Genomic DNA, 27,853 nt, shown 5'->3' with positions numbered 1-27,853 from the left:
TAGTCAAGGAAAATAAAAGAGTTGCAGGAAAAACTAAGGAGTAGAGAATTTCTTTAGATAGGAGGTCAAAGGAAAACATGAGGTGGTGACGTGTGACATAAATCATGGTGGAAGATAGTTTTAGACAGCCAAAAGATGGTGGAGTCACAGAGTGGCCAAAGAAAATTGTAGAAAACCACATTAAAGTGTGTTTTTGTACTTTCAGGGGCTATTCTGTATGAAAGGTTTAAAGAGATAGGTTCAAGTATTAAAAGGAATATGGGCTTGGAGAGAGTCCAGCTCAGCAGACATTTTAGCCATTTGTTAGCGATGCATAAAACTCAATTTTTCAAAGCCTTACTTTTCTTAGTAGAGTAGGGAGTAGTAGCAACACCTCATAGGATTAAATTGTGATGATTAAATGAGAGAATGAATTTATAGCAACTAGCATAGTGCTTGGAAAGTAAATGCGTGAATGGTAACTATTAATAACAGTAAATACTGAGTGGACCATAAAATTCAGTCCATGTGAAATGCAGTTTCATTTAATAATAAGATCTAATGTCTTTTGATAGATAATTTTATTTAGAAGTTACACTTTGATATTTTATCATGTAAAATATGTCGGAGGCATGAGACTATAATTCACAAATATTTTTATAATTTAATGATGTACTTTGATTAACTACCTGATAACATTTAGAAAGTATTCTTATGTGCATAATACTCTAAGATTTTATTAACTTTTAAATGTTTTCTTCTTGCAGATGTACACATCTCATGATTGATATGAAGAAACTAGCCATGGGCCAAAGGTTAGAATACTTCTCTGGGAATTGTTGCTGCTGATGCTGTTTTACCAAGTCATACAATGAGTGTTTGGTTTGAGAAAGACTTTCATATTTAAAAGATTTTCATCTTGGAAATATATCAAGTGAAAATTAGATTCTTTTGGGAAACATTTTCCTCCTAATAAATTATACTTGTAATGGGCGACATGGCAAACAACTCAGTTGCATATGGCGGTGTGAAAAACTCTTTGAAGGAAGCTAATCATGATGGAGACTTTGGAATTACACTCGCAGAGCTGCGAGCTCTCATGGAGCTTAGGTCCACAGATGCATTACGAAAGATACAGGAAAGCTATGGAGATGTCTATGGAATTTGCACCAAGTTGAAAACATCTCCCAATGAAGGTAAGTGTTACCATGTTCATTTTTGGTCCTTTGTGCAGAGAGTGCTATGTGTTTGGCTTATAAATAAACGTGCTTATATTGTCTTGGCTGTAGTATAATTATGCCATAATTATAGTGATATTAAAAATGGATTAGTTATCAGATAAGTGCAGTTAAAGTATCTTTAGATCAAAATATAGTACTGCAGATGAATTTGTGTGTTTTAGATTGGAGGGACGAAATATTTTGTCCTATTGTACATATTATTGCAGCTTGTTTATGATAATAAGATTATCTTTCCATTTGAGCTATAGAGGAAGGAGCCAGGCTTGGTTGTCTCCTGGGGATTCAGTGGAAATAAACTCTGCTCACTATCCTTCATTTTGCCAGGTGGCTTAAAATAGTTGTCACTGCCAGTAGCTGACCAAGTAGCTTTTAGCTTGTGGAGCTTAACCTAAACATTAATGATTTGTTCAGGAGGTCCTAAAGCAAATGAAGTAGATTAGTTGGCAGTAAGATTTTTTTTTTTTTTACCTACCAGACATTCCTTTGATTAAAAATAGTTTTCAGTCTATGTTGAATTTCCCTGTGTTCAAGGAAGCCTTTGGTTTCATAAATTTTGATTTGTAGTAGGTTTCTTTTTGAGAATCAAGAAAAGAAAATTCATTGTAACTTTATTGCATTATGGTCTTTGAAATGATTTCAGAAGATGGACTTTTATACACTGGTCATGTTGAACATAAAATTAGGTTTGAAAGTTTCAAGAAGGCATTTCTAAATTGCAGAGATGGAGTGGGGAGGAGGGTACACATGAGGATGAATGTTTGGTGAGCACAATTTAGTAAGGATGAGAAATTATTAATGTAAAATCTTAAAGTATATTAGTATGTATTCCAAAAACAATTCTAGAGAAATTATGCAAAAGTGTTTTTCTTAACTTTTTTTTCTGAAACATCTTATGCCATTCTACTGCTTCTGATAACATTTAATACAACAGCAAAAAATCATTTCTAAAATTGTTAAATAACTTTGTCACATTAAAAAATTCTTAAAACCTTTACATAATTCTATGTGAATTGCTAATTATTTTAAAGATAGGTAGTTACTTTGGTTCCTCTGAGATTTAAGGAAGCCAGAGTTAGTATTCACACATGTCCCAAAAGGGCTTCTTCAGACTAGTTGGAGTATGTTCTTTTTCTGCAAGACCTGTTAACTGTTCGAGATTCTCTGGATCTTTTCAAGTCAGAACCACTAGAAACATGAACTACTTAGTTATTCCTTATATATACTATACCATTTTAAGGTAGTTGGAATCCTTGTTACTGCTGTAGATTCAGGGAATATGGAACAGTCCTATGGACTTTAATAGTAATTTGACAAAATCCTGAGCTTGTTCATTATGCAAATCCACCTTGAAATACTAGTTAACTTTATAGCATCTTAGTGATTTGCCCATTAATATGCAGTTCTCATTTGGTAGATTCATTAATTCATGTTAAACATGTACTTAACTACATTCAGTCTGAAATGTGGTTGGATGTTTCATGAGCCCTATGTTGATAGATGTTAACATAAAAGAGCTCTCAGTGTAACAACATAGTTTGTTCATAAAAAGTGTTGAAGTTCTGTTTCAAATCTACACTTAACTGTATTTCCCCTAATCATGTCTTTGTATTTCTTTGCTGTTAATCAACGCTCTTGTCTTCTAATAACTGAATACCCTTCTGTTATGCCCTCTCACTTTTATAGACATGATTTCTCATTAGTTTGCCCAAAAGAACAGCACAAAAGAAACTGCAATGCAAATGTACTCTTTGCATTGATTTTTGGTTTAATTATTGAAATTAACTGAAAATTTTGCACCTAAGTACAGTGGTTTTTAAAATTTGGGAAGGGGGTGATTATGTACTCTTTTGGCAGCATGATGAAATCTATGGATAACCTCTAGAAATATTCCTTTAACACTCAAAATTTTATGTGAATTGTTACTACTTTCTGCTATTTAGTAAATGTGTGCATTATTTCCCCCTTTTTTATTCTTAGAAAATTTTTGCTCATGTTCTTCTTAGTATTGTGAATTTAGTATTTGCTAAAATTTGTATAAACTATTGTCTTCACTGTTTATATATACAATTTGTCAGTTTGAACTGTTCTTTTAAAGAATGTGAAACAAGCCATTTTAAGCATTATATTTCTGTTTACATTTGTTGAAAGTATAAATAAAAACTAGCAGCCTTCACAGGAATATTATTTCCAAAGAAATATTCATAGTTTTAGTTTAATTTAATAGAAATAATTCACTCAGAAAGCCAGTGAACATTTTGTCACTGTCATCAACTAGACCAATAACAAATGAAACATCAAGATAAGCAATTAGAAGTTTGTATGCCCAAGGAAATAATCTAGATGGCAAGTATTCTTTTGTTAGAATAACCTGTTTATAGTTAGAGAGAGTGAGAATTAAAATTATTCTTCAAAGGACATGAATTTTGAATAGGTAAAACTGAAGTTGTTTGCCTGTCCCTTTAGTTCTTGCATTCATTCATTCATTCATTAACACATACCATCTTTTATCAGACCTGGGGTGTGATTGTCATGTGTTTTATGTACCTCCCCTAAAAAAAAAAAAAAAAAAAAAAGTGTTGGCAGTTATTGGAAGATGGTAAAAAATGTATGATTAGAGCACATCCCAATTTCAGAGATTTTAATAAAACGTAAGAATATGTGCATCTTAGAATTGCTGGAATATAGTATTTATTGGGTATCTGCTATGTGACAGGTACTTTTCTAGGCACTGGGTGCCCATCCATGAATGAAACAAAAATCCCTGCTTTATTTTCACATGGGAGAGACAGACAATTCACAGTACAACTAAATGAAATGTGTAGTGTGTTGATGATAGATACATGCTTACGAGAAAAATGAGTGGAGAAGGAAAATCAGAAATATTGGAGGTGCCAATAGTAGATTGCTGTAAAATCTGGAGGAAGAACCCAGGGCATTTCTTAGGAACCACCACCAAAATGATAGGTCACACTTGTAATGGGTAACACTTTTTATGCCAGTTTGATTATTAGCACTTACAAATATTAAAATGAGTTAATATTTTAACATCTTTTTTATTATGTGACACCTTTATCCTATTTTACCTCTGAAGAACCCACAGCACAAAAAGATAATTTATCGAAAGTCACTCTCTGGCTACAGTCTCATTCTGGCTAGAGAGACTATCCTTTGACCACCATAGCATACTCCCTATTATAAAAGTTCATTTCACATACATTTCACAACTCGTAATAGAGTTGAGATATTGAGAAAGAGATACCCGTGTTCCTTTCTCTCAGTAGTATTTTTTGACGGAAAAACAAAAATTTTTTTTCGAATTACATGGTGAAAAAAATTTTGTCTTAAGCTTCTGTTTATTGATCTGGTCTTTAAAAATGTGCCCTATTCAAGAAGTTGTATTTGTGTACTTCTTCATTTGTCCCAACAATTTATCAGTTGTTTTTTAACAGCATATGTTTCTAGCAGAATGTTTTCTAACAGAATAGACTGCTATATGTATACTCATCAACAGGAGGTGTTTAATTTCCATGTTAAAAACTTCCCATTTGTTCTTACTGACCATCATCGCTATTAAAGGAATGGGAACTATAAATTGCAAGGTTAACTGGAATTGAGACTTACAACTTCATATTTTTAGCTCTGTTAGAGCAGGCATCTATCTTACAGTCCTCTGAATTGAAGAATACACTTTTATACCAAAATAACCTGCTTATAACATCCAATTGCATAAAATTCCCTCCACAATTTTTTTCTTTTGTATCTTTGATGTTTTCCTACATTGACTTATTTATATTCTGAATCACATTTTTTGATCCTTAACATGTTTAACACTAGGTTTTGGTATCTTTTTCATTTTAATATGTTCCTGTGTTAGCTGTATATTGTATACTGAATGGTAGACTTGCTAATAATAAGGTTACAGACCTCTAGCTCTAGTACCTTGTTTATTATTCAGTATTACTACATTAAGCAGAGTATTAAAATGAATTCATAAAAATTCATAAAAGGCTGGTGCTGGGTTGTATTTTGTAAGAGGCATGGCCCATGGACTTGTAAGGGGCAAGAAAGCAAATGGGACACTAAGCTTTTTAGGTGGTGGTTCCTGAAATTAGGTAGAAGAGGGGAAAAAAAGCCAAAGAAAAATCACAGCAGGAGAGAGTAAAACAAAAGAGCAGTGTGCTGTAGAAAGCAAGGAAGAGTCAACAGCAATTGTCCCTGGCTGCCTAATGTTTCCAAAATGTTTCAGGTGACGGTTTATGTTTTCACTCACTAGAAGTAAGGCTCTTAGTAATGGTGTACTTTAACCATGTCTTCATGGTATAATAGAATAAAATTAACATTCACACATAGAAATGTATATTTAACTGTTTAAAAAATCAGCCTTTCACTTAGGATAAATCAATGATTTATAGGCTGCTATAAGAATGCTCTAAAGCCCCAATATATGCTTGGTTATACAGGTTAGCTAGCACAGTCATTCCTCAAGTATTTGCCTAGCCATGGTGTGCCAGGCATGTGTTTTAAGATTTGTGTAGAGTTACCAGTGAGGGTTTTATATTGATGATCCTGCATGACCTTGTCCTAGAAATTTATTGCCACTGTAATAATTATACATTTAATTTAATAGCTGCTCTAGTCACTAGTTTTCATTGCTGATGAATTTTTTGAAGATAGTTGTGACATTGACTACTACTACTCTGCAGCATATATATTTTTAAAGTCTCATTTGATAGAGTTTGAGGTAGCATGGCCTTAGAGGGGTTTTTTTGTTGTTGTTTTTAAGTTCAGTTTTCAGATTACAAGACATAGTTCCTTCTCAGAACATTCTCTTCTGGCTTTCATAGCGTTGTACCCTTAGGGTTTTCTTTGTTCCTATCTGGCCAGTCACATTAGCCTCTTGTACTTTCCTTTAGATGCTGGTTATCCTCAGATTTCTGTTCATCTGTACACTTTCCTGGATGATACCATCCACTCCCATAACTTCATGTGCCATCTGGAGACTGGTGATTGCCACATTTGCAGATCTAGTCCAGGATTTTCTCCTGAGCTTTGGGTCTGAAAGCCCAAAACACACACAACCCAGTGTGTTTAACTGGTTACTTATTATGAGTTCCTTGAAGGCAAGTGCCAGGCAAAGGCATCCTGTCTGATTCATTTCCTTTAGTATGCTTAGTGCCTGTCACATGGTAGGCATTTGGGAAAGAATACATAAGTCTGGCTTTAGGCCAGTGGCTCTTAAATTTGGGAGTGCAGGATGGATCACCTCCTCTTTTGATACTGAGAATATGGTGAGAATATTAGACTGTTTCCGAAGAAGAATGAACATAAATTTTTATATACTTTCTTGGTCTGCATGTTTTCCTATGTGCCTCACTTAGAGAAGTCAGGTTGGTTGCTGCTGCCACGCCAACCATCTCACACAGACACACATACATATAATATATGCACAAATATAGATAATTTAAAGTACAGAATTTGATAAGAGTGTACTATATGCTTTGTATTAGCCATGATTTTTAGTTAAACCTACCTGCTCCCAACGTTCCAGTAAACTGTCCCCTATCCTTCTTCATTTCCTAAACTGGGGCATAATTTTATTAGTCCCAGCAATTGGGATGCTACATTTTCTTGTAGAACATCAAGGTCTTGAAATGATTTGCATTTTATTCCATAATATGTTCTTTTCTTTTCAAATATAAAAACGATACTATTGAGCTATTATCCACTCATAGAACAAATAAGCTTTTCTTACTCCCCACAGTGGTGGATCCAGATCCCCAAAGCATATAATTCTGATGCTGCTTTTGATGTTTTTTGGTTATATTGTTTCTGTGAAGCTAACTGGGCCATGAGGAGATCAATCCCATGCATGACCTTGGCTTCATTGTCACAATGCTACAATCAACTGAGCTAATTAGGCAGAAGATTTCTCATTATGTTGACTCATAAATATTCCTAATAATTTGATATCATATCTTTTGTTTTTAAAGCAAGGTCCAGGTAATTTCATTACCAGTTCTACCAGCTTAGCTGTATCTCTCCTCTCGCACTTTACTTTCTCCCTCCTTACAGTGTTAGCCTCCTCGTATCTACATACTGGGCTAACACCTCAGCCCTGCATTCCATTCCCCTCTTATCCCTCTACAAAGGCTTTACCTCTAGTATTATCCTTTGTCTCCTATAGCATCATCAATGTCATCTTCTCTACTTGATCACTCTCAATGGTTAAATAACTTGTCTTAATATCTGTCACCTCCCTTTAAAAAATGAAATACAAGTAAAAGCCATTTTAACTCACCTTTACGAATTTGTTTGTCCCCATTGCATCATACTCCTGGAAAAAACTCTCTATTCTTACTGTTTCCACTTGCTCATTCCCATCCTCTGTTCATCTCTTTCTAATCAGACTTTCTTTCACACCACTCCACTGGAAGATACCTTGTCAAGGTCATCAGCCTCTATTTAGTGAAAGAAAGTGTTCCATTCTCTGTCTTTATCTTACTCAACCTTGTAACACTATTTGCTGAGTCAGCCACATCATCTTTTAAAAAAAATTCTTTTCTTCTCTAGTCTTTTGTAGTACTGCATGAACATGTTTTGTTTGCCTGCTCCCCCTGCCTTCACTGGCTATTTTTTCTCAGTTGCCTTTGACTTCTCTTCCCCCATCTGACTGTCAATGTTAGAGTGCTTCAAGGTTGCAGCCTCCGCCCTGCTTCCTTGTCTGATTACCCTAGCTTTCTGGTAGCTCTCATCGGCCCGTGGCTCTAGAATCATCTGTATATTGATGAGTCTTTGGATCAGACTCATCAATATACAGTTGAGTTCTGAATATGGATAGCCAGCTGTCTACTGGACATCTCCACTTATTTAGATCTATAAAACAGAACCATTAATTCCTCTCTCCCTTTCCCCTTCAATTCTTCAATTCCCAAAGCTTGCCCTATCTTGGTAAATGACTCCATCATCTACCCACTCAAGTGCTTGGACCAAAAAGAAAAAAAAAAGTCTAGATATCATTCTTGATTCTTCTCTTTCCCTTTCATCCCATATCCAGTCCTTCAGCAAGTTGTCTGATCTCCTTCCAAGATACCTGGCAAATCCAGTTACCTCTCTTTGCCTCCACTTTTAAAGCCTAGATTTAAGCACCATCATCTCTTACTTTGTACTGCAACAGCCTCCTGACTGGTCATTTTCCCCCACCCTTGTACTCTGCAATTTATCCTTCACATACCAATTTAAATGGCCTTTCTAAAAGGCACATTAGTTGTCACTACCCTGCTTTAAAATCATTTGTGGACGCAAGTCCTCTCTCCATAGCCCCATGATCTTGTCTGTGACCACTTTTTCCATTTTGACCCTCTCTCCTTTCCTCCTTGGTCACTGGGTTTTAGCTACAGTGGCTTTGTTTCTGGCTTTTGAATCTTTTGTCCGTGTTTTGGTCTCAGGGCCTTTGTATTTGCTTTTGTGCTGCTGAATATACTCTGCTCTAAAGGCTTCTCTGGTTAACTCTTCGTCTTCAGATTCAAGTCAAACGTCAACTCCTCAGAGAGCCTAATGGCACCTACTAAGAGAGTTCCAGTGGCCTTCTTTCATCATCTTCATTGCACTTATTTGTGTCTTTAATTATTTTAATTATCCACTTGTTTGTCTCCCTCTAGTATAATACAAGCTTGTTGAATGTAGGAATTGTCTTGTTCATACTGACTCCTCAGCACACAGAACAGTTCCTGGAAGCAGTAGGTATTCAGTAAATACCTGTTGGGAAATAGATTATTGATCAAAACTATTAGGTTTATTATATTTAGATTGTGTAAGTTTATTATTAATAGAAATTGTCCCCCAAATGGAATTAGTACCTGTAGTGTTCAATTAGTGTGTAACTTATCTTCCCTTTATTTAGCTTAATAACACTTATCCTGTAATTTAGGATTTGCAAACTATATACTTTCTCCTTTGGTACTTCAAAACAACTTTGTAAGTTAAACAACAAATATTAATGCCGACCTTTGACCCCCAAAGAGGTTTAGTGTCTTGTATAAGATTACAGTAGGTGAACTGGAACCTAGGGTCATCTAATTGCTAAACCAGACAGCTTTATTGGTAGAGTGCCTGCCCTAGGTGTATGCTTGTGTGTGTGGTGGTAGTTTAGAAGAATTATAATAACCTTTAGGACCAGCTGCTTTTTTTTACCTCCCAGATTTCCTCCCAGGTGTGTTTTTAAGCTATCTTTTGCTCTGTGGCTATTCTTTTCAGCATTAGCATAAAATACTGGCTCTTTTTATGACCAATATAAGTTAAGATTTGACCAATTATTTGGTTAAAGTGGTGATATTTAAAACTATCGGGTGTTATAGGCATACAATTAATGGTAGTCTCTATTCAGTGTGAGTTAAACTGATACAATGATGATCTCCAAACAAATTTGTTAGAAAAAAAAATTGGAGACCAACAAAGGGAGGGATAGCAATCTGTTTTTTTTCCTTTTTTGCTAGTGAGGGCATTAAGATATGAGAGAGGACGAACTTATCCACTGTCTAATACCATCCTTATTAACTATAATCCTTCACTGCCTTGCTTTCCATTGACTCTGTCTCAAAGTTTAGAGCTCTTTGGAAGCTTTCAGTTGGATGACTTCTGTCATCAGAAATCTAAAATGTTTTCTGAACTGCCTGGTGTGGACCCTGCTACAATCGCTAGTGAGAACATTCTCTGAAATGTTTTTTTGGTACCTTCAATAAAGTAAATAATTACTTTAAACCTGTATGTTCATTGCTCATTATTTATTCTAAAAGTGTAATTAGTTCTCCTCTTCTATTCTCGGCCTGCCTCAGCATTGAGATTGATAGTTAAAACACTTAGAGCCAAGAGCCTTCCAGTAATCTGTTTTCCTGTCTTTGTTCTTTTGGAATGGTCTCTTGCCAAAAACACAAGTTGAAGTCAGGTTTGATGTGATAAATTAAAAGTAATATTATTCTGGTATCTCTGCTCTTTCCTTCAGCATTCTTAAATAGACTAGGGAAAAATGTGACTTGCCACTGCTGTATTGCTCTGTCACCACAATAATGTACATACTTTGCATTAACTAATTGGCGTATCTGGGTTTTACAGGATCAACAGGGTTAAATTAGAGGGGACTAGCTTGAATAGAGTAAAAGCAAGCCAAAATGGATATTCATCCAACTCTCAACCTCCTTCCTCATATCTTTTGAGTTCAATACAATAAATATTATTCCACTCAAACAATAAATATTATGTCTTACAGTGTATCATCTCCCTTACAGTGACAGTAGGTACAGTCAATAGCACCACCTGTTTCTTTTAAGAAAGGTCATCTTAAGTGTCCTGTGTTTTGTGACTTGCAAATCTCTAATCAGTCTAAGTATGACAGAGACATTTAGTAAAGAAGCTTTTAGAGCTTATGATGGATTAACTTTTCATTGTTCTTCAATAAATATGAATGAAAATCAAAGACTTTCACTAATTTTCCAAGATGCTGTAACTAAATCAAATCTACATTCATATCTTTGTATATAAATGTCCCTAGTTTTAGAAGGAAAACATCCTAAGGTCAGGGAAATGTTTAACTTCAATATAAAAACCATCAGTCTTCTCAGCTCTGGTCTCCAGCAATCTACAAGATGGTATAAGGCAGTATGATCAAAAATAAGCCCTTGGGAAAGTGAAAATGCTTAATCCAGTCCTCAGTCTAAAATGTTCTTTTAAAGCACTGCACATGTTTTTCAGTGATTTACATTCTGTACACTCAGTCTAAAGCACGGAAATAAACATTTTGGTAGGGTCTTAGGAGTTGCAATATAAAGAGTAATGAATTAAGGTACTTTGAATGAAAATAGATATTTTCATTTGTAAGTAGTAAAACTGTCCACTGAAATTTGTTTCTCTTTATTAGGTTTAAGCGGAAACCCTGCAGATTTAGAAAGAAGAGAAGCAGTGTTTGGAAAGAATTTTATACCTCCTAAAAAGCCAAAAACTTTTCTTCAATTAGTATGGGAAGCATTACAAGATGTCACTTTAATTATATTAGAAATCGCAGCCATAGTATCATTAGGCCTTTCTTTTTATCAACCTCCAGAAGGGGATACCACACGTAAGTAAATGGTGGGGGACAGGGGAAAACTTGTATATGTGATGCTAGTTCAGCTTGTTCATTTAATTAATACATAATAACAGTAGCTGTCCAGCATTTATTGACGTTTGCTATGAGTTAGATCATGTCACCTCCATTTTACAGTGAGGCACAGAGGTTAAATAACCTGTCCATATATATGTTCATACATATACTGTGTGTCTAGCACAGACCTAAGCCATATATGTGACATGGTCTGTGCTATCACTGTTTTTGTTTTTTTAGAACACTATTCTATTATACAGTAATTCCAGTTTTTAATTTTGGTTTCTTTGGGAAAACATCATTATGAAAACAAAATTCTATTCTCAAATCCATTACTTTTCTAGTTCTTAAAATTTTTGTTATATACACCATTTGGATAATTACCTTGCCATTATAGAAATGTTTACGTTATAGGTTGAGCATCCCTAATACGAAAATCCAAAATCAGAAACTTTTTGAGCACGGACATGATGCCACAAATGGAAAATTTCACACATAAGTACTTAACACAATTTTGTTTCATGCACAAAATCATTAAAGATAATGTGTAAAATTACCTTTGTAATTTTTGTACCTTTGCTATGTGTGTAAGGTGTATATGAAACATAAATGAATTTCATGTTTAGACTTGGGTCCAGTCCCCGAGATACATCATGTATATGCATATATCCTAAAATTCAAACAAAATTGAAACGCTTCTGGTCCCAAATGTTCCAGATAAGGGATACTCAGCCTGTATTAAGTTATCCTGACCAATTGAGAAATACACTGTAGAGTGCTAGTTCTGCTTTAACTTGTAGCTGCCAATGGTTTTGTATTTTTTCATCTTTCTATGGCCTTCATTTCTCTTTTAAATTTCTTCTTCTTTGCCTTTTAAAAAATTTATTTAAAATTAATATTCCTGCTGGTACATTTCTATAATACAGGAAATCTATCCTGGGTTTTGGTTACTATATTCGAATAGCTATAAAGTGAACCAGTAGTATTTTCTGTAACAAAACACTGATTCACTAAAATATTTTTGTTTGTGAAAGCTTTATTCTTATACTATCAAGTTATGGAGAGTTTAATGAATATTTGCTAATTCTAAAAGTTAAGGTAATCATATGAAATAATTCCTTCAAAGATGTGCAAGGGCTCATATGAGAACTTTCTTCTTTTTCTTTTTTTAAGAGAGCTGGTCACAGAATAAGCCAGTTTATCTATCTGAGATCAGTATAGATCAGAGTTTCTCAGCAGCAGTTCTGTTGACAATCACCCCCCAGTTAAGGCAACCAGAAATGTCTCCAGGTTTTACCAGGTGTCCCACAGGGGGCAAAACTGCTTCTGGTTGAGAATCAATGATGTAGGTAAGAAGGGATTTAGGCAATACTATTGTCAGCGTTGAGCTAAATTATTTTTAGAACTTTTTATTTTTATTAAAGAAATAATACATATTTTGCTGTTGAAAAGAACTGAATGGGGAGACAGTCCAAAGGAAGTAATCTTCACCAGAAATTCCACTTCTTAGAGATTCCTGCTGTTCTTACAGATTCCCACTATACCATTTTTAATAAATCAGTCCAGATTTTAAAAAATGTTATATTTCTATTTGTGGCTGTATATGTGAATGTGGACGTGTGTGGGGGGCTGTAGATGTATGTGTTTGTATGAAAAAGGAGGTCATACCATGTTTAGCAACATACAGCTGAATTCTTTAGTTTCCCATTTACCTAGCTGTCACTATAGAATACTGGGAGTGGATATTCCAGGATTGAGTGAGTTATCATAGTATTAAAAATCTCTTTACTTTTAGAAAACTAAAGAAAAATGTTTTCAGTAGAGTGGAGTTTATTACCAACAAAGTCTAGAACACAAATTTTTGGAATTTGAACTGCTTCATTTGTAGGATGTAGTGACAGGTACTTTCTCAAATTTGTTAACGGAGATACTGGTATTAGAGTCCAACTGAGAAGATAATCTAGAGTTGTCAGTGTTTTAAGACCCTTTAAGGAAGAGTCATATCCGCTAGAAGTTGTTAATGAAACATGGAAAGATTTTTGCTACATGGTGAGAAGTTATTTAGTGGTTGAAGTTTCTTTCTTTAACATTTATTAGTATACTACATGTATCTTTTTATCATGTTATGTTTTAACATGAAGATATAGTAACTTGTTTTAAAGGAAATCTTTTATTTGTAAATCTATAGTCATAGAATCTAAATTATCAAAATTTCTTATTCATACTCTTTGGTGTGAAAATACATGCTATAGTCCACACCATAAGTAAATCTATAGTTACTGGTGCCTGCATACTGGAGGTTCTCAAACATTTTGGTCTCAGGACCCCTTTATACTCTTAAAGTATTAAAGACTCCAAAGAGCTTTTTAATTATATGAGTTATAGATATTTAGTCTAAGTTAAAATGGAGAAATTTAAAAATATTTATCAGTGTGTTCTCACCACAAAAAAATAACTTTGTGAGATGATGGATATTGTGGTAATCATTTCACAATATATACATATATCAAAATATTATGTTGTATACCCTATATATATGCAATTTTTATTTATCATTCATACCTCAATAAAACTGGAAAAAATATCAATGCATTTTAAAATAATAACCTAGTACATATCAGCATAGATAGCATTTTGATGAAAATTATCCCCCCCATAATGAATTTTTAAATGAAATAATGAAGAGTGGTAATGTTTTTCATTTCATCATATCTCTTTAATGTCTGGCTTCATTGGAAATAATTGGATTCTCATATCTGTTTCTGCATTTAATGTGTTACATTATCATATGTAATGTTATCTTTGGAAAATTCTATTTTACATTAATGAAATATGAGGCAAATAATGTCTTATTATTATGAAAATTGAGTTGACCTCAAGGATACCTGTGGGGTTCCTCAGCAACACTTTGAGAACTACTTCTGTATACTGTTAGTGCACACACTTGATACATCACTCAAGAAATAGCTCAAGTAGGGGGTTTTAAAATGGAATATTTGCCCTGAGGTAGAGAGTATAGACGGAATTTAGATTTTGCATATCTCTCAGTTGAATATATTTTCAAGGGAACACCTTTAATAAAATAGATCTTTATTATTATATTTGGACTTTATTGAAAACATTATTAAGAAAATTTTTTATAACTATAAACCATAGTCCTTTTGTAACTTGATCTTTATATTACTTTCTTTTTTCTCTACAGCTTCTCTAAATTTGTAATGGTTGTCAGTAAGAAAAGGATTCAGTTTCTTAAAATACTGCTGTCTATTTCAAGATCATTCTGATCTTATCATATAGAGTAGAACTATATATGAAATATGTCATTAATTTAAGTTTTCTTTTGAAATATTTAGTAGTTTAGTGGTAAATATGCACATGTGATTTTAAAATGAAAATTACATAATTGTGACATAATTCCTTCCCACTTAATCTCTGTTACATTGGTTTTTGGTTATTTACTCTTATCAAGAAAAAAATTTAATACATACCTCCAAATGGTGCATTTATTAATTACATAAATTAAAACTGTATCTATGTAATCTGTGTATTTTTAAGCATATACAAAAATAGAAATTGAAAGAAAAAGTTTAAAATTTTGATCTTTAATAGCCATAGCACATTATTATTAACCTGATTTGGGTCTAAGTTTGATTTATTTAAGAACTTGGTTTTAATGTCTCTCATAGATGAAAAGAAACACACGACATTATATAAATACAAGTGGAAAAAGTGTGTCACTAAATTATGATACTCATTTTCATCCTATCCACCAATTACAAAAAGGTGTTTGTTAGAATATGACCGGTAAATTCCATCTCCTGATGTCAGTCTGTTCTTGCACACTATTATGAAATACTGCATTTATATTTTTAATAAATGACATCAAAACCCCCTGAAATGCTTTATTTGGATAATATTTTAGGTATATTTCTGAGTTGGTGAAAGTGATCAGAATGGTATTTCAACCTTCATCTGTCCTTGAGTCCAGAATTGTTCTAATTTACAATTACTCTCCTGTCTTCTGGGGGTGAGGGGAATGTTATCCTTACAGCTTCTACTGTTTAAAATAATCTAAATCATCAATTCACTTAACTGGTAATTGTATACAGTGATACATAGTCATATTTTGAGCCTGACAATAATTAACATAGAAGTTCTAGTATTTGGTTTGGTGCCCCCACCAGTCAATGGATCATTCTGTCTCTATCTTACTTTAGAAAACATCCTTTATACCCAGTAAGTGGGAATCCTACTGATGATTCTCAGGATATTTTTTGTGACTGTTTGTATCATGCCTTCTCTTTCATCCCCAGTTGATCTTTCTTCATTCTCTGCCTTCTCTCCGTTTAATCTGCCCAACATTCCTCTACAACATTAATGTTTAGTCAGTGCCCTCACACCGCAGATCCTTTCTTCAGTCTGTGCTCACGGTTCTGGAATATGCTTTAATCATTTTTAATGTCATCTGTTTACTCATTCTTTTCTTCTGAATATCCCTCCCCTGCCTTGTCTGTCCTAGGAAAACCGTTGGCTTTCAAGACATTTCAATTCAACTCAGTAAGAAATAATTTGAATTTATAGATGATCAGAGTATAGTTTCAAGAAGCAATACTTACCTTTACTACATGTATATCCTTTCTGTTTTGCTCTGTTTCATTTTTCAGAATGCTGGTCATGGACTGCTGAATTGATTTTAGACTCACAAGTAGATTACAGCCTGAAGTCCCAAAAGCACGGTTCCATTATTATTCACCATTGTTGACTCTGTGGTTTTGGGTTTTCAGTTTTCTTCCCCCTCATCCTTTTCTGAACTTTTTTCTGCCATAGAGCATTTGCACTAACTTTCATCTCTCCCTCAAATCCTTTTCCGTTAGATCTATATGGCTGTTTCCCTATTAGCATTTGGCTTCTAGCTCAAATGTCATAGACACCTCAGAGGAGCCTTCTCTACTCACTGAGCCTTCTCTACTCACTGAACCTCAGCCCTCTTTTTTCATTTGATAACACATCACCATGTATTATTTTCTTTGTGGCTCTTACCAATACCTGAAGTTAATGATTCATGTCTTCTTGTCTGAATTCTTCATACGCTGTCCCCACCTACCATTCTGAGTGTGGGTTCCATGACGAGAGGGAGTTGTATGTCTTACTCACTACTGTATCTCTAGCTCCTAAAACAGTGTCTGTCACCTAGTAGGTACTCAAATAGTTAAGCAAAGTACTACTTGTTAATTTAACTTTTCAGGTTATAAAAGCCAAGCTTTGATCACAGTCCAATAAAAATGATACAGTAAATAATTGGTTGAGTGTGAAGGATGTCTCAGCCACTGTTCTACCTACTTTCTAGGTATCGTCACGATAACTCTGGGAGAGGTGGTGCTACCCTAATTTGACAGGTGAAGAAACCAGGTCTTAAAAATAAATAACTTGCCTTAGGACCGAGATTTGATCTCCTTTAATGTCCATCCTTTTAACTAGTACCCTATTCTGCTTCCCTGTCCTGAGGTTGAGAATCTCAGAAGCAGGGAACTTGAAATTGACATAGTAAGTGTTTTTGTTGTTGTAGAATGCTTTTAATCTAATGAATTTAGAGTTATAAGTAAAATTGATACAGTAAATAAGCATAATTAAAATGAAAATATGGTTTGGAGTTATATATGTATGTTGTCATCAATTCTGGATTTTTTTTTTTTTTTTTTTTGATAAGCATTTTTCTTTCTTTCCAAATAGTTTGTGGAGAAGTTTCTGTTGGGGAGGAAGAAGGTGAAGGTGAAACTGGTTGGATTGAAGGGGCAGCAATCCTCTTGTCTGTAGTATGTGTGGTATTAGTAACAGCTTTCAACGACTGGAGTAAGGAAAAACAGTTCAGAGGTTTGCAGAGTCGAATTGAACAAGAACAGAAGTTCACCGTCATCAGGGGTGGTCAGGTCATTCAGATACCTGTAGCTGACATTACTGTTGGAGATATTGCTCAAGTGAAATACGGTAAGTAGAAAAGAACAATACATCTGACACTTAGCATGAAATTATTCTTGTTTACAGTTTAGCATATCATTGCTTTTTATTTTAGGTGATCTTCTTCCAGCTGATGGCATACTTATTCAAGGCAATGATCTTAAAATTGATGAAAGCTCATTGACTGGTGAATCTGATCATGTTAAGAAGTCTTTAGATAAGGATCCCTTACTTCTATCAGGTATGAATTTCCTTTGTAACTTTGAACTTTTTCCTGCCCTGTAGTATGTACCATTGTCAGCAAACACTGTTTTCCTAAGAGCCACCAGTGTAAACAAGAATCTGTATTTTATGCTATCCTCTACCCTTGTAATACATAGAGACTTTGGGGGGGGGGGGGGGGGTAAGCTAACAGAAACATTAGAGATCTTTAAATGCAAAGCTATATTTTATAAATAAGGAACCTGAGTCCAAAAAACCAAGTGTGAGAATTGGTGTTAGTATAATGATAAAACTAAATAGAGGCCAAATGATATGTATTGAATTGTTTCATTATTCTGTATCACATTTATCCTTAGGGCCTGCTGAAGTATAAAATTAAAGAATGATTATATGTTTAAAGCAAATTAATGAATTCCCTTTGATGATCTACAAGGGACAAGGTTTTCAGAAAGAACTGATAAAATCCTTAAAATTTACCTAATCCAACTCCCTCATTTAACTGCTGAAGAATGAGCCTTGAGATGCAAACTATTTATATAATACATGACTAACCAACAAGAGGTCCAGGAGTAGCATCCACATTTAGTCAGGATTGAATTTGCACATGGTTAAGACATGTTCTAGGAATGGAGAAGGGGAGGGTTTGCATAGGTTAGGATATTATTTGAAAGGGAGAAGTGGGTGTCTTCTTGGGAGGCTTTTATGATAGCCTAACTGTGATAGGGTGGGGAACCTGTGACCTCAAGTCCACAGGTGGCCCTCCAGATCCCGAGTGCAGCCCCTCTACTGAATCCAATCACTTTTAATAAAGGGATTTGTTCTGGGACGTTTAGATTCAGTCAAAAGGCCACATTCAAGGATCTAGAAGGCCACATGTAGACCCCAAGGCCATAGGCTCCCAACCCCATGGAGATGAAATGAAAGGGATGGTGGGAAAAATTACAAGCTGTCTTCTAAAACACTGAATGGGACGAAGGCAAGGTACCACAGATTGACTCCAAAAGCATGGTAATTCTTTAATAATGTCCAAGATTCCTATTCTTAATTTTCCAGTATTCTTTATAGAAGTAATGAAATTGTCTATCAGAACTATATTTGTTAGATAGAATTTATACTAGATTTTGGGAGAACCCAAATGTTCCTTGTCTTCTACTATTATCAGATGTTGATAGAATGTTAACATTTTATACATTGTCAGAAGGTTCCTACTGATTTAACTATTTAATAACGTGGCAGCTATAATTTTTCAGTCCTTCTCTGTGACCTTTATATTTTAATTGGTTGAACATGATTTTACTGAAACCAAAGTTAAACCTGTGATATCAACAAGTGTCAGTTAAGTTAGAATCACAACTTTGGAGCAAAACCTAAGTTTAATCATTTTTTAAAAAATTTGCAAATACGTGCCCAAAAAAGAGCTTATTGCAAAAAAAAAAAAATGGTAATTACATGTGTATATATTTATAAACACCATTATAGGTAGGGTAAAAGTTCTGATTGTAATATAGATTTATGTTCCATCAAAAAAAATCTTGAGGTTTGTATACCTTCAATATCCTACTCCACTTAGAACATTCATACTCTATTTGGGTGTTTCTTTGTATTGGTGTGCTTTTAATTTGTACCAAATAGAAGTATTTTGGCTTTATACTATAATGTATAATGTGTACTCCTTGTTGTGCTTCTAAGAAACTGTAGTTAATTTTAACCAGATAAAATCTATATCCTTTCCACAGGAGAGGAAAACTATCTAATCATACCTCAGATTAACTGGGCCACAATATGTGTGACAAGCTGAAATTGTCTCCTTTTGCTGTATATACTACATGGACTTTTATGTACCTCAGACTTGTTTACACAGAGCTTAGCTCTTCAGGTTGATTTCCTTTAACTGAACTTTGGTCTTTTTCTGTTTTAACAGAGGTGACTGGTAAGCTTTATGTAGACTCAGGTTCCTAACACACCAAGTATACCAAGAGACCTCTATAAATTTTCCATGTTTAAGAAAAGACTGAAATAACTTTGCAGAGTTCCTTATCGCAGTATGGGTGGGAAAGTTTTTCTGCATTTATTTCCCTATTCCAAAAATGTACTAAAAAACATGACATGCATTTATTTTTAAATTTATTCTCATGATGCCATCTCTCACTGCTGTTCTTGGCTTCTTAAATTTAGATTTTTAAAAGTAGTATTCAGTTAGTAGTGGGGATATGACCAAGACCAAAAACTGTTTACTTTGAGCACACTAACTGCCAACATCTGATTTTCTATGGTAAGGAAGAACAGAACCTGAAAAATTGATGTCTGGAAGAAACCAGAGCTTTTAAAAGAAATAAACTGTTTTTTACATGTAGTACTTAGTAAATATTGTTTCACTATCTTGAATTTCACTTCTTGTTTTCCTTGCACTTTCACTGCAAAAGAAGCTAATAATTAATGAAATATACAGAATATAGATTTTTTAAAAGCAGGAAAATAAAAAACCTAAAAAATTCACATTGGATAAGTTACTCAGTAATTAATAACCAAATATAAATTCTTAAATGCTGGAGTAAGTGCATATGCTTTATTATCTTAATTAGCAGATAGCCTAATTATTATCTTAATTAGCAGACCATCCATTTGGTACATGAAATGGTGGTAGGTGCTACAGACCATGTCCTCCAAAAGGTTGTAAACTAGGGGATAAAATACAAATAAGTGATATTTGCAAGGAAGACTTTATTGAATGCTAAAAAAAAAAAGTAGGGGAGGGGAAGTTCTGAAGTCTGATTAAAATTCACAAAAAAGGTTAGAATTGAGGTGTGGAAAGCCTTTTAATGAATAAGGAAAGATGCAGAAATGTGGATGTGCAAGTTAGAAAACTGTAAGCAAACTTATCAGCATTATATCATAAGAAGAATATACCCTTTATCCTCTGATAGAGCTGGATTGAATCTTTGCCATGCCACTTAATAGTTGTATAACCTTAGGCAATTTCCTAGAAAATAAAAATAATAATGCCTGCCAACTTTTAAGGTCAGTCATGAGGGACAGAGAGTTCAGTCAGTATTCCCATCTCTGCTCACTAGCTTTCTGTGACAGAATTTTGTTAGAGTGGTAGATGAAAAGTTTGAAAAGTTGGTTGGTCTCAAGGTGAAGACTTTGGACTTAATCTAGTAAACAGTGTAGAATCAGAAATTTTTCAGCTGTGAGAGGCATATGATGAGATCACATTTCAGGAAGATTAAAACTGATTTCAGGATGCATTGGGAAGGCAGAGACCTAACTAGGAGGGCTGTTGTAATAATCTAGGCAGGCTGAAATGAAAGCCTGGAGAGGTTGTGGAGTTGGGTGTGGGAAAAGTGACATTTGTTGCTGTGGAGTCCTTTTGGTTTTAAGTATGTTTCTTTATAAGCAGTGTATTTCTCAGAGAAATATCCCTCATACCTTAGGTTATCATTAATAATGAGCATGCATTGAACCCTTACAAATTCTAAGCACTTTACATTTATAGGCTTACTTGAGAAATGTAAATCTCACAGTATTTTTATGAAGTGTACAGACAAGGAATTGAGATGTTATAATTTTCCCAAAATCACCTGGTAAATGAGTAGTAGGGTGAGCCTTGAACTCACCCTACTACTGAGTTAAACCTTAAACATAAGAATTCAGGTTTTCCTTAATGTCTTATTAAATATGTTTTATTAAATATTGAGGATATTAAAGACAGTATTACTAAAGTTTAAAATTTGGTGATAGCAGGGAAATTTATTATAAATTTTAAAAAACAAACAAGTTTTCTCTTGTTGTAGGTACTCATGTAATGGAAGGCTCTGGAAGAATGGTAGTTACGGCTGTAGGTGTAAATTCTCAGACTGGAATTATCTTTACCTTACTTGGAGCTGGAGGTGAAGAGGAAGAGAAGAAAGATGAAAAGAAAAAGGAAAAGAAAAGTAAGAATAACAATTTGTTATAAGGATTCATATTTGGAAATCTGGCAACTAGATCCTAAGAACTGGTACAGGAAATAGACTTCTTTTCATGAGATTCTGATACGAAAAATTCTACAAAAAGTTAATTACTCAATATTGTACTTTCAAGTGGTAGAATTAAAGGAGAGAGAATTTTTCTTTTAGACTTAATAGTCCATTAAGGACCATTAGGGAATACATCAGTCCCCTTTACCATAGCCAGACAAATTCAGCATCTGCTTGAATACTTCCATTGGCTTTATTCTGTCTGTTCTCCAGTATTAAGAGTCTCCCCTGTCATCTCATCAGCAAAATGAATTGAACTCTCACTACCTATGTGCTTATTTTTTTCTGCTACTTCAGTAGTAGCATTCTTTATCAGCTGTATCACATTTTGGTCTCATGCTTTTAATCTCTTTCAAGTTTTCTACTATTTACATTTCCCATTCTATATTTATTCAATTAGTTTTTGGACACAAGACTAGGACTTCACTTTGATACTTAGTCTGTCTTGGTATATTCAGTCCATCATTAGCTATCAAGATCTTTATTTCGAGCCATTGTATCCACTATTCCTCCCAGTGATCTATCATCAGCAAACTTGATAACTATAATTTATCCACAAGGATCTTAAAAAAAACAATGTCATGCATGGGAGACATCTCAGAATTTCCTAGTTAAGGGGCATGCCACTTTTAAAAAGCCCTTCCCACCCTACTGTATCTGCTGTCCCACCCTTCTCTCCCACTCAAAATCACTCCTCTGGAGTCCTTTCCCTTTAGGTTTATAGCAGTTCACTGTGGTTTAGTCACTTAGATTTATTTAATTTTACTTATGATAGTAAACTCATATTTCTCTTTCTCTTATACGTATTTTGAGATCTTCTAAAATAAACACCTTCTAAAATCTTGGTTTGCATAACTATAGCAGTATTTTTAAAATTTGAGTGATTTGCTTTGTTTTTTGAGTTTTGTCTTTAGCTGTGAAATCCTTATTTCAAACAAAAATGTATTTGAAAAGTCAGGGCTGCAGGTGAGGGTGGCAAGCTCCACATTCTAGGTTTTCTCTGTCCCACTCCTTGAGGCAGCCCTCAGTGTGCCTTCATAGGTTTCCTAAGACTGAGTGGAGTGTAATTCGAAAACCAGTAGTAATGATTCCATTTATTGAGTACTTTGCATGTACTGTCTCATCAGTCCTCACACCGTACAAAGTAAAGATTATTATTATTTTTACTGATGAGTATACTGAGGCTTATGGAGGTTATATAACTTGTTCCAGGTCAAAGTGCTAGTAAATGGTTGATCATATTTTCTCCTCTAGCTCAAGAGTCTGCCCCTAACCACATACTGTGCTCCAAACTAATTAACAGGGCCTGATAAAGTCATCAGACCCTGTTAAAAAAGGATGGGAAGTTTGCATCATGACTTTATTCTTATTGATTCCACTGTGTCTTTTCCAATAAGCACTTTTTTTCTCAAAGTCTTATACAACTGTTTTTATTAATCCAGTCCAGAATATTCCTACAGGAGTTAACAAATTAACCTCTAATCATCTAATTAATTATCTACCTTTTTTTTTTTTTTTTTTTTTTAATAGAACAGGACAACATTTTTCCACCAATGGACTTCTAGCCCTTCTCTCATTCCCTTGACTACTTTGGCAATTACTCAAAAGCAGTTCAGGGTAATCTGTCTCAGTTCCCTCAGTAGCCTGAACTGTGACTGTCTGGTCTCTCCAAACTTGAGCTCATTTAAAGTAGCTGGGTATTCTCTTACAATCTCCTCATCTAACTTGAGCTTCTGTTCCTTCTTGACCATATTTGTTCTGTGTTTTCCAGTTTGAGGATAGTTCTCCTTGATAAAGAAGTTGGAAGAAAATAGGCTGAATGGTTCTGCCTCTCTGTCGTTTTAAATATTGTACTGCCTACTCCAGATAATAGACCTGTCCCCTCCTTAATTAGTTTATTACTTCAGACATGCTCATCTTCCTGTGTTCTCTAAATTGAAGCTAATTTGGAGAATTACCTTAACTGGTAGTCTTACTGGCTTGCTTTCTACATTCATATTCTAGTTTTACTAACTTGCCTCTTTTATCTTTCATACATAAAATTTTTGTTCTCAGTCTCATCAGAGCTCTCCTGTGTGCCTATTGTTTTTGTTTTGTTTTGTTTTTTAACATTCCTCTCTCCTTCTCCATCCCTGTCCTTTTCTGCTTTCTTAGAGTTATAGCTGTATTTAGTTTGAAAACCTCTTGTACTATATTTGGGTTTATTATAGCTTCTAAAAGGGTAAAGTCTTATGGAGAAATCAAACAAGTATAGATGCCCTAAATTATTTTTGGAGTATTTTTCCATGGGTAAGACCTAGGGAGTGATTGACTCAGCAGATCATTGCAAGCCAAATGTTTTCTAATCTCTGGACAGATTACCCACCCCCCTCCACACACACACCCATTGTGTAACAATTCTCTTATAGAAATGTGAACTACCTCTGCATAATTTAACATGGCTGTATTTATTTCTCTGGGAAAGCTTTAATTCCCATTTTGTTCCTACAGATAAGAAACAAGATGGAGCTATTGAGAATCGCAACAAAGGTAAATTCAAGAGGATAAAAGTACAGTGAGCTTGTAGCTTGTTTTCATTATACCCAAAAATAGATCTACTGTGTACTGTATCCAAAAGTAGGATACATGTGGCAGGGAAAATCAATATATGTTAACTTGGGTTAACCTCTCTTCCTGCCAGTGCTTTAGTCATGTCATGCTGTCTCTACAATGTTAGTAAGATTTTAATTATGATGTGTGTACAAGTTGAGTGTCCTTTATCCAAAATGTTTGGAACCAAAAGTATTTCAGATTTTTTCTAATTCTGGAATATTTCCATATATGTAATGAGATATCTAAGGGATCAGAACCAAGTCTAAGCACAAAATTCCTTTATGTTTCATATATACCTTATAGCCTGAAGGTAATTTTATACAATATTTTTAGTAATTTTGAGCATGAAACAAAGTTTTGACTGTGACCTATCACATGAAGTCAGGTGTGGAATTTTCCACTTGTGGTGTCACGTCAGTGCTCACAAAGTTTTGGATTTTGGAGCATTTCAGGTTTTTGGATTAGGGATGGTCAGCCTGTAGTAAGCTTATGCAGATAACTTTCAACTTAAGTATTTCAGGTATTTTAACATTGGTTATTATATAGTTGGTAGCAAAATTGCATAAGAAACAAACTATATGGCATAAATATTTTTGCATTTATTTAAACTTATATAAACATACGCACATTTCTCTATAGACATAGTCATACATAAACCTTACGTTATGGTCATAAATTATAGGGGAGAAATTTATGGTATTTAGATATTACCTAATATAACACACAGAAAAGGAAATGATTTAGTATTCTTTAGTTCTCAGTGTAAGGACCCTGTATTTCTTTTTATGCCTCATCCCCATTACCTAGCACAACATTCTTAAATCCGGTAGAGTTTCTCGCAACCTATTGTTCCCATTACCTTCTTTTCTTGTAAACACATACACACACAAAGTTGAATGCTTTCTACCTTTTTTACTTTATATAAGAAATTGATTGCTTTGAAATGTGAATAATGATATGTTTCCTTAAAATGTAGTGAAATTATGTTTGCTCTTACATGTAGCAAAAGCCCAGGATGGTGCAGCCATGGAAATGCAGCCATTGAAGAGTGAAGAAGGTGGAGATGGTGATGAAAAAGACAAAAAGAAAGCAAATTTGCCAAAAAAGGAAAAATCTGTTTTACAAGGAAAACTTACAAAACTGGCTGTTCAGATTGGCAAAGCAGGTATGACATACAGAGGAAAATAAGATGTTTTATTTTAAAACATGCTAACTTTCTGCTTAAAAACTGACTTTTGACACCCTTACAGCTGGAAATTGTTGCCTTGTGAGTAGAAGGAGACTTAAAAATATTTTCAGTTTTATCCACAATGTACCCAGGCCCATCAAGTTACTGTAGATACTCATAATATCATTGCAGCTTAGGGGTTATTATCCCCATTTTACATAGAGGGAATTGACCTCTGTTGACTCGCTAATTCTGTGTGGTCAAGTTAGGATTAGTGCCTAAATCTACCCAATTTTCAAGCCCATGTCCTAATCTCTGGATTTCTGAGGGCAGTAGAAAGAAAGCTACCAATGAGGTCATTCAGTAGAGATTATCCAATTATATTTTAATACAAAGAAATTTCATCACACATTTTGCTCATCTTTTTACTGGTTATCTATGAAAAAAATTTGTTTTGCTAAATGTTAGAGTTTAGTTCAACTGAATGGACTCGTAGTGTGGCTGAAGTTACTAAATTACTGCCCTCACTAGAAAATACCTGTTAATAAAACCACTGGGGGAAAAAAAGCAGAGCTCTTCGATAAAAAAAACAAATGAGCATCCCCTCCAGCACTATTATCTTTTTGAAAGAACATTGTGTGCATAAATAAGCATGATTAAAATCACTTAAATTGTATCCTTTTACTGCTTCTTAGGAATATGACAAAAAAGTGAAGTTTTTGCTTCTGTCCTCAATAAAATTATTATCTAGTAGCACATACTTGCTTTTTAGAATATGTAGCCAAATGGTAATACTGACTCATACAGTGTTGAGAGAAAGGTGGATTTGAGGTGGTGGTGGCATTTGGTAGATGTTAGATTAGGATGTTAAACCCAGATATGTAGACTTAACCTTGTTTTTTAATATATAAGAGGCTAAGTATCCTGCAAAGTAGAGCTAAGTGTTTTGTCATACATGGTTAACTCTTGGTTTTCTAAGTTACTGAAGCACTAAGGGTAGACCAAAAATAATAATAATTCATATAATTTTATTAAGTATTTTTTAACACTTTGCCACAGTAGAAAAAAACAGTTTTCCCTGGGCCCACGGTGTTTTCTTAAAACAGAACAATCGTTTCTAATTTGTTGTTTTCTGTGCATAAGTTATATGCAACACAATCCATATTTTTAGAATTGTCAATATGAATTATAGCAAAACAAGTAAGACTTTTGTGAACCAACTGCAGGGTTTTGCTTCACAAGGCCTCAGGCTCAAAACTAACCTGAGTTAAATCCAACTCACGTGGCAGTCAGTGTGTTAAACACAGGGCCAAATATTTAATTCCAAGTCTCCCCACCGATCAGATTCTTACCAGCCTCTTTCAGGGTTAAGCAAGTTGCCTCTGGAACATGAAAAGCACCAGCTTGTGATAAGCTTTGGGTATTTCCTTGTCATTGCCTATTATTTTGCCTCAGCTTAAGTCTAGGAAAGAATGATAAACGCTTTTCTCCCAGTTCTCCTGAGGACGGGGCTATACTTGGAAGCAAAAGTTAAATCTGTCAATGTTAAGTGGTAAGTTAGGTGCAAAAAGGAGGTGGCAGTTTCTAGGGGAAATTAAAATAAATGTTATCAAGCCAGTTACAACTCCTCACAGTGGCTGATATGTAACTGCCAATGGGGTAATATCTGGAAATTTAAATAATTACATTTTTCTTTTTTCTATTCTGAAAGGTCTGTTGATGTCTGCCATCACAGTTATCATTCTAGTATTATATTTTGTAATCGATACCTTCTGGGTTCAGAAGAGACCATGGCTTGCTGAGTGCACACCGATTTACATACAATATTTTGTGAAATTCTTCATTATTGGAGTTACGGTTTTAGTGGTTGCAGTGCCAGAAGGTCTTCCACTTGCAGTCACTATCTCACTGGCTTATTCAGTCAAGGTAAGTAGAAAATAGTTAAGTACAGATGAATTATGTTTAAAGCCTCAGCTGGTATAGGAAATGTTCATCTGGTTCTGAGAGTGGAGGACTTTCATAAATGTACACTGTTTTCTTTAGAAATACTCTGCTTGATTCCCTGCACCTCCCCCCAGTTGAATTTCTCTGTACATAGAGGCCTATGCATAGCAAGCACAGCTCTGCTAGGCAAAGTTCTAGCCTAGTTTTCATTCTGTGATAGTTATGTTGTCAAGTTATGGCACCTCTTCCTTCCCATCTGTTGTAAAATTAAGGTGAGAGTGTTTGTCATTTACCTGTATTACAGGAGCAGAGGGTTCACTCAAGTCCAACCTAGTAAGGCCTTGTTTCCACTTTTCCACCCCCACAGTTGGACCACAATCTAGCCTTCACACTTGTAATCACACTCATGTTTCTTAAAAAAAAAAAAATCATATTATTTCCATGTGTAAAACCTTCCAGTGACGTCTCGTCGCACTTAGAGTAAAATCCAAACTCCTTACTGTGGCCTGTGAGGCCTTGCCCAGTCTGGCCTTTGCTGAGGACTCAGTGCTCATCTTCTGACCTCTTTCACTCTGGCCCAGCCTCCCCAGCCTTCCTGCTG

The 27,853-nt window shown here is 34.6% G+C and overlaps 1 protein-coding gene across 2 annotated transcripts in view; it reads left to right on the top strand.

The window, feature by feature from the left end:
• ATP2B1 (ATPase plasma membrane Ca2+ transporting 1) overlaps window positions 1-27,853 on the top strand; it is a 110,638-nt gene that overhangs the window by 50,335 nt on the left and 32,450 nt on the right. For both annotated transcript variants that reach the window (XM_069490866.1, XM_069490865.1), the window contains exons 2-9: window positions 747-1,175; window positions 11,131-11,328; window positions 17,083-17,337; window positions 17,423-17,548; window positions 21,324-21,464; window positions 24,039-24,077; window positions 25,144-25,305; window positions 27,020-27,234. In XM_069490866.1, the coding sequence (XP_069346967.1) occupies window positions 968-1,175; window positions 11,131-11,328; window positions 17,083-17,337; window positions 17,423-17,548; window positions 21,324-21,464; window positions 24,039-24,077; window positions 25,144-25,305; window positions 27,020-27,234 (1,344 nt within the window). In that variant the 5' untranslated portion in view covers window positions 747-967. The remainder of the gene's footprint in view (window positions 1-746; window positions 1,176-11,130; window positions 11,329-17,082; window positions 17,338-17,422; window positions 17,549-21,323; window positions 21,465-24,038; window positions 24,078-25,143; window positions 25,306-27,019; window positions 27,235-27,853) is intronic.

The sequence above is a fragment of the Eulemur rufifrons genome, chromosome 16 (genome assembly GCF_041146395.1).
Source record: "Eulemur rufifrons isolate Redbay chromosome 16, OSU_ERuf_1, whole genome shotgun sequence".
NCBI lineage: Eukaryota > Metazoa > Chordata > Mammalia > Primates > Lemuridae > Eulemur > Eulemur rufifrons.
This window is presented reverse-complemented; position numbering and strand designations above follow the sequence as displayed.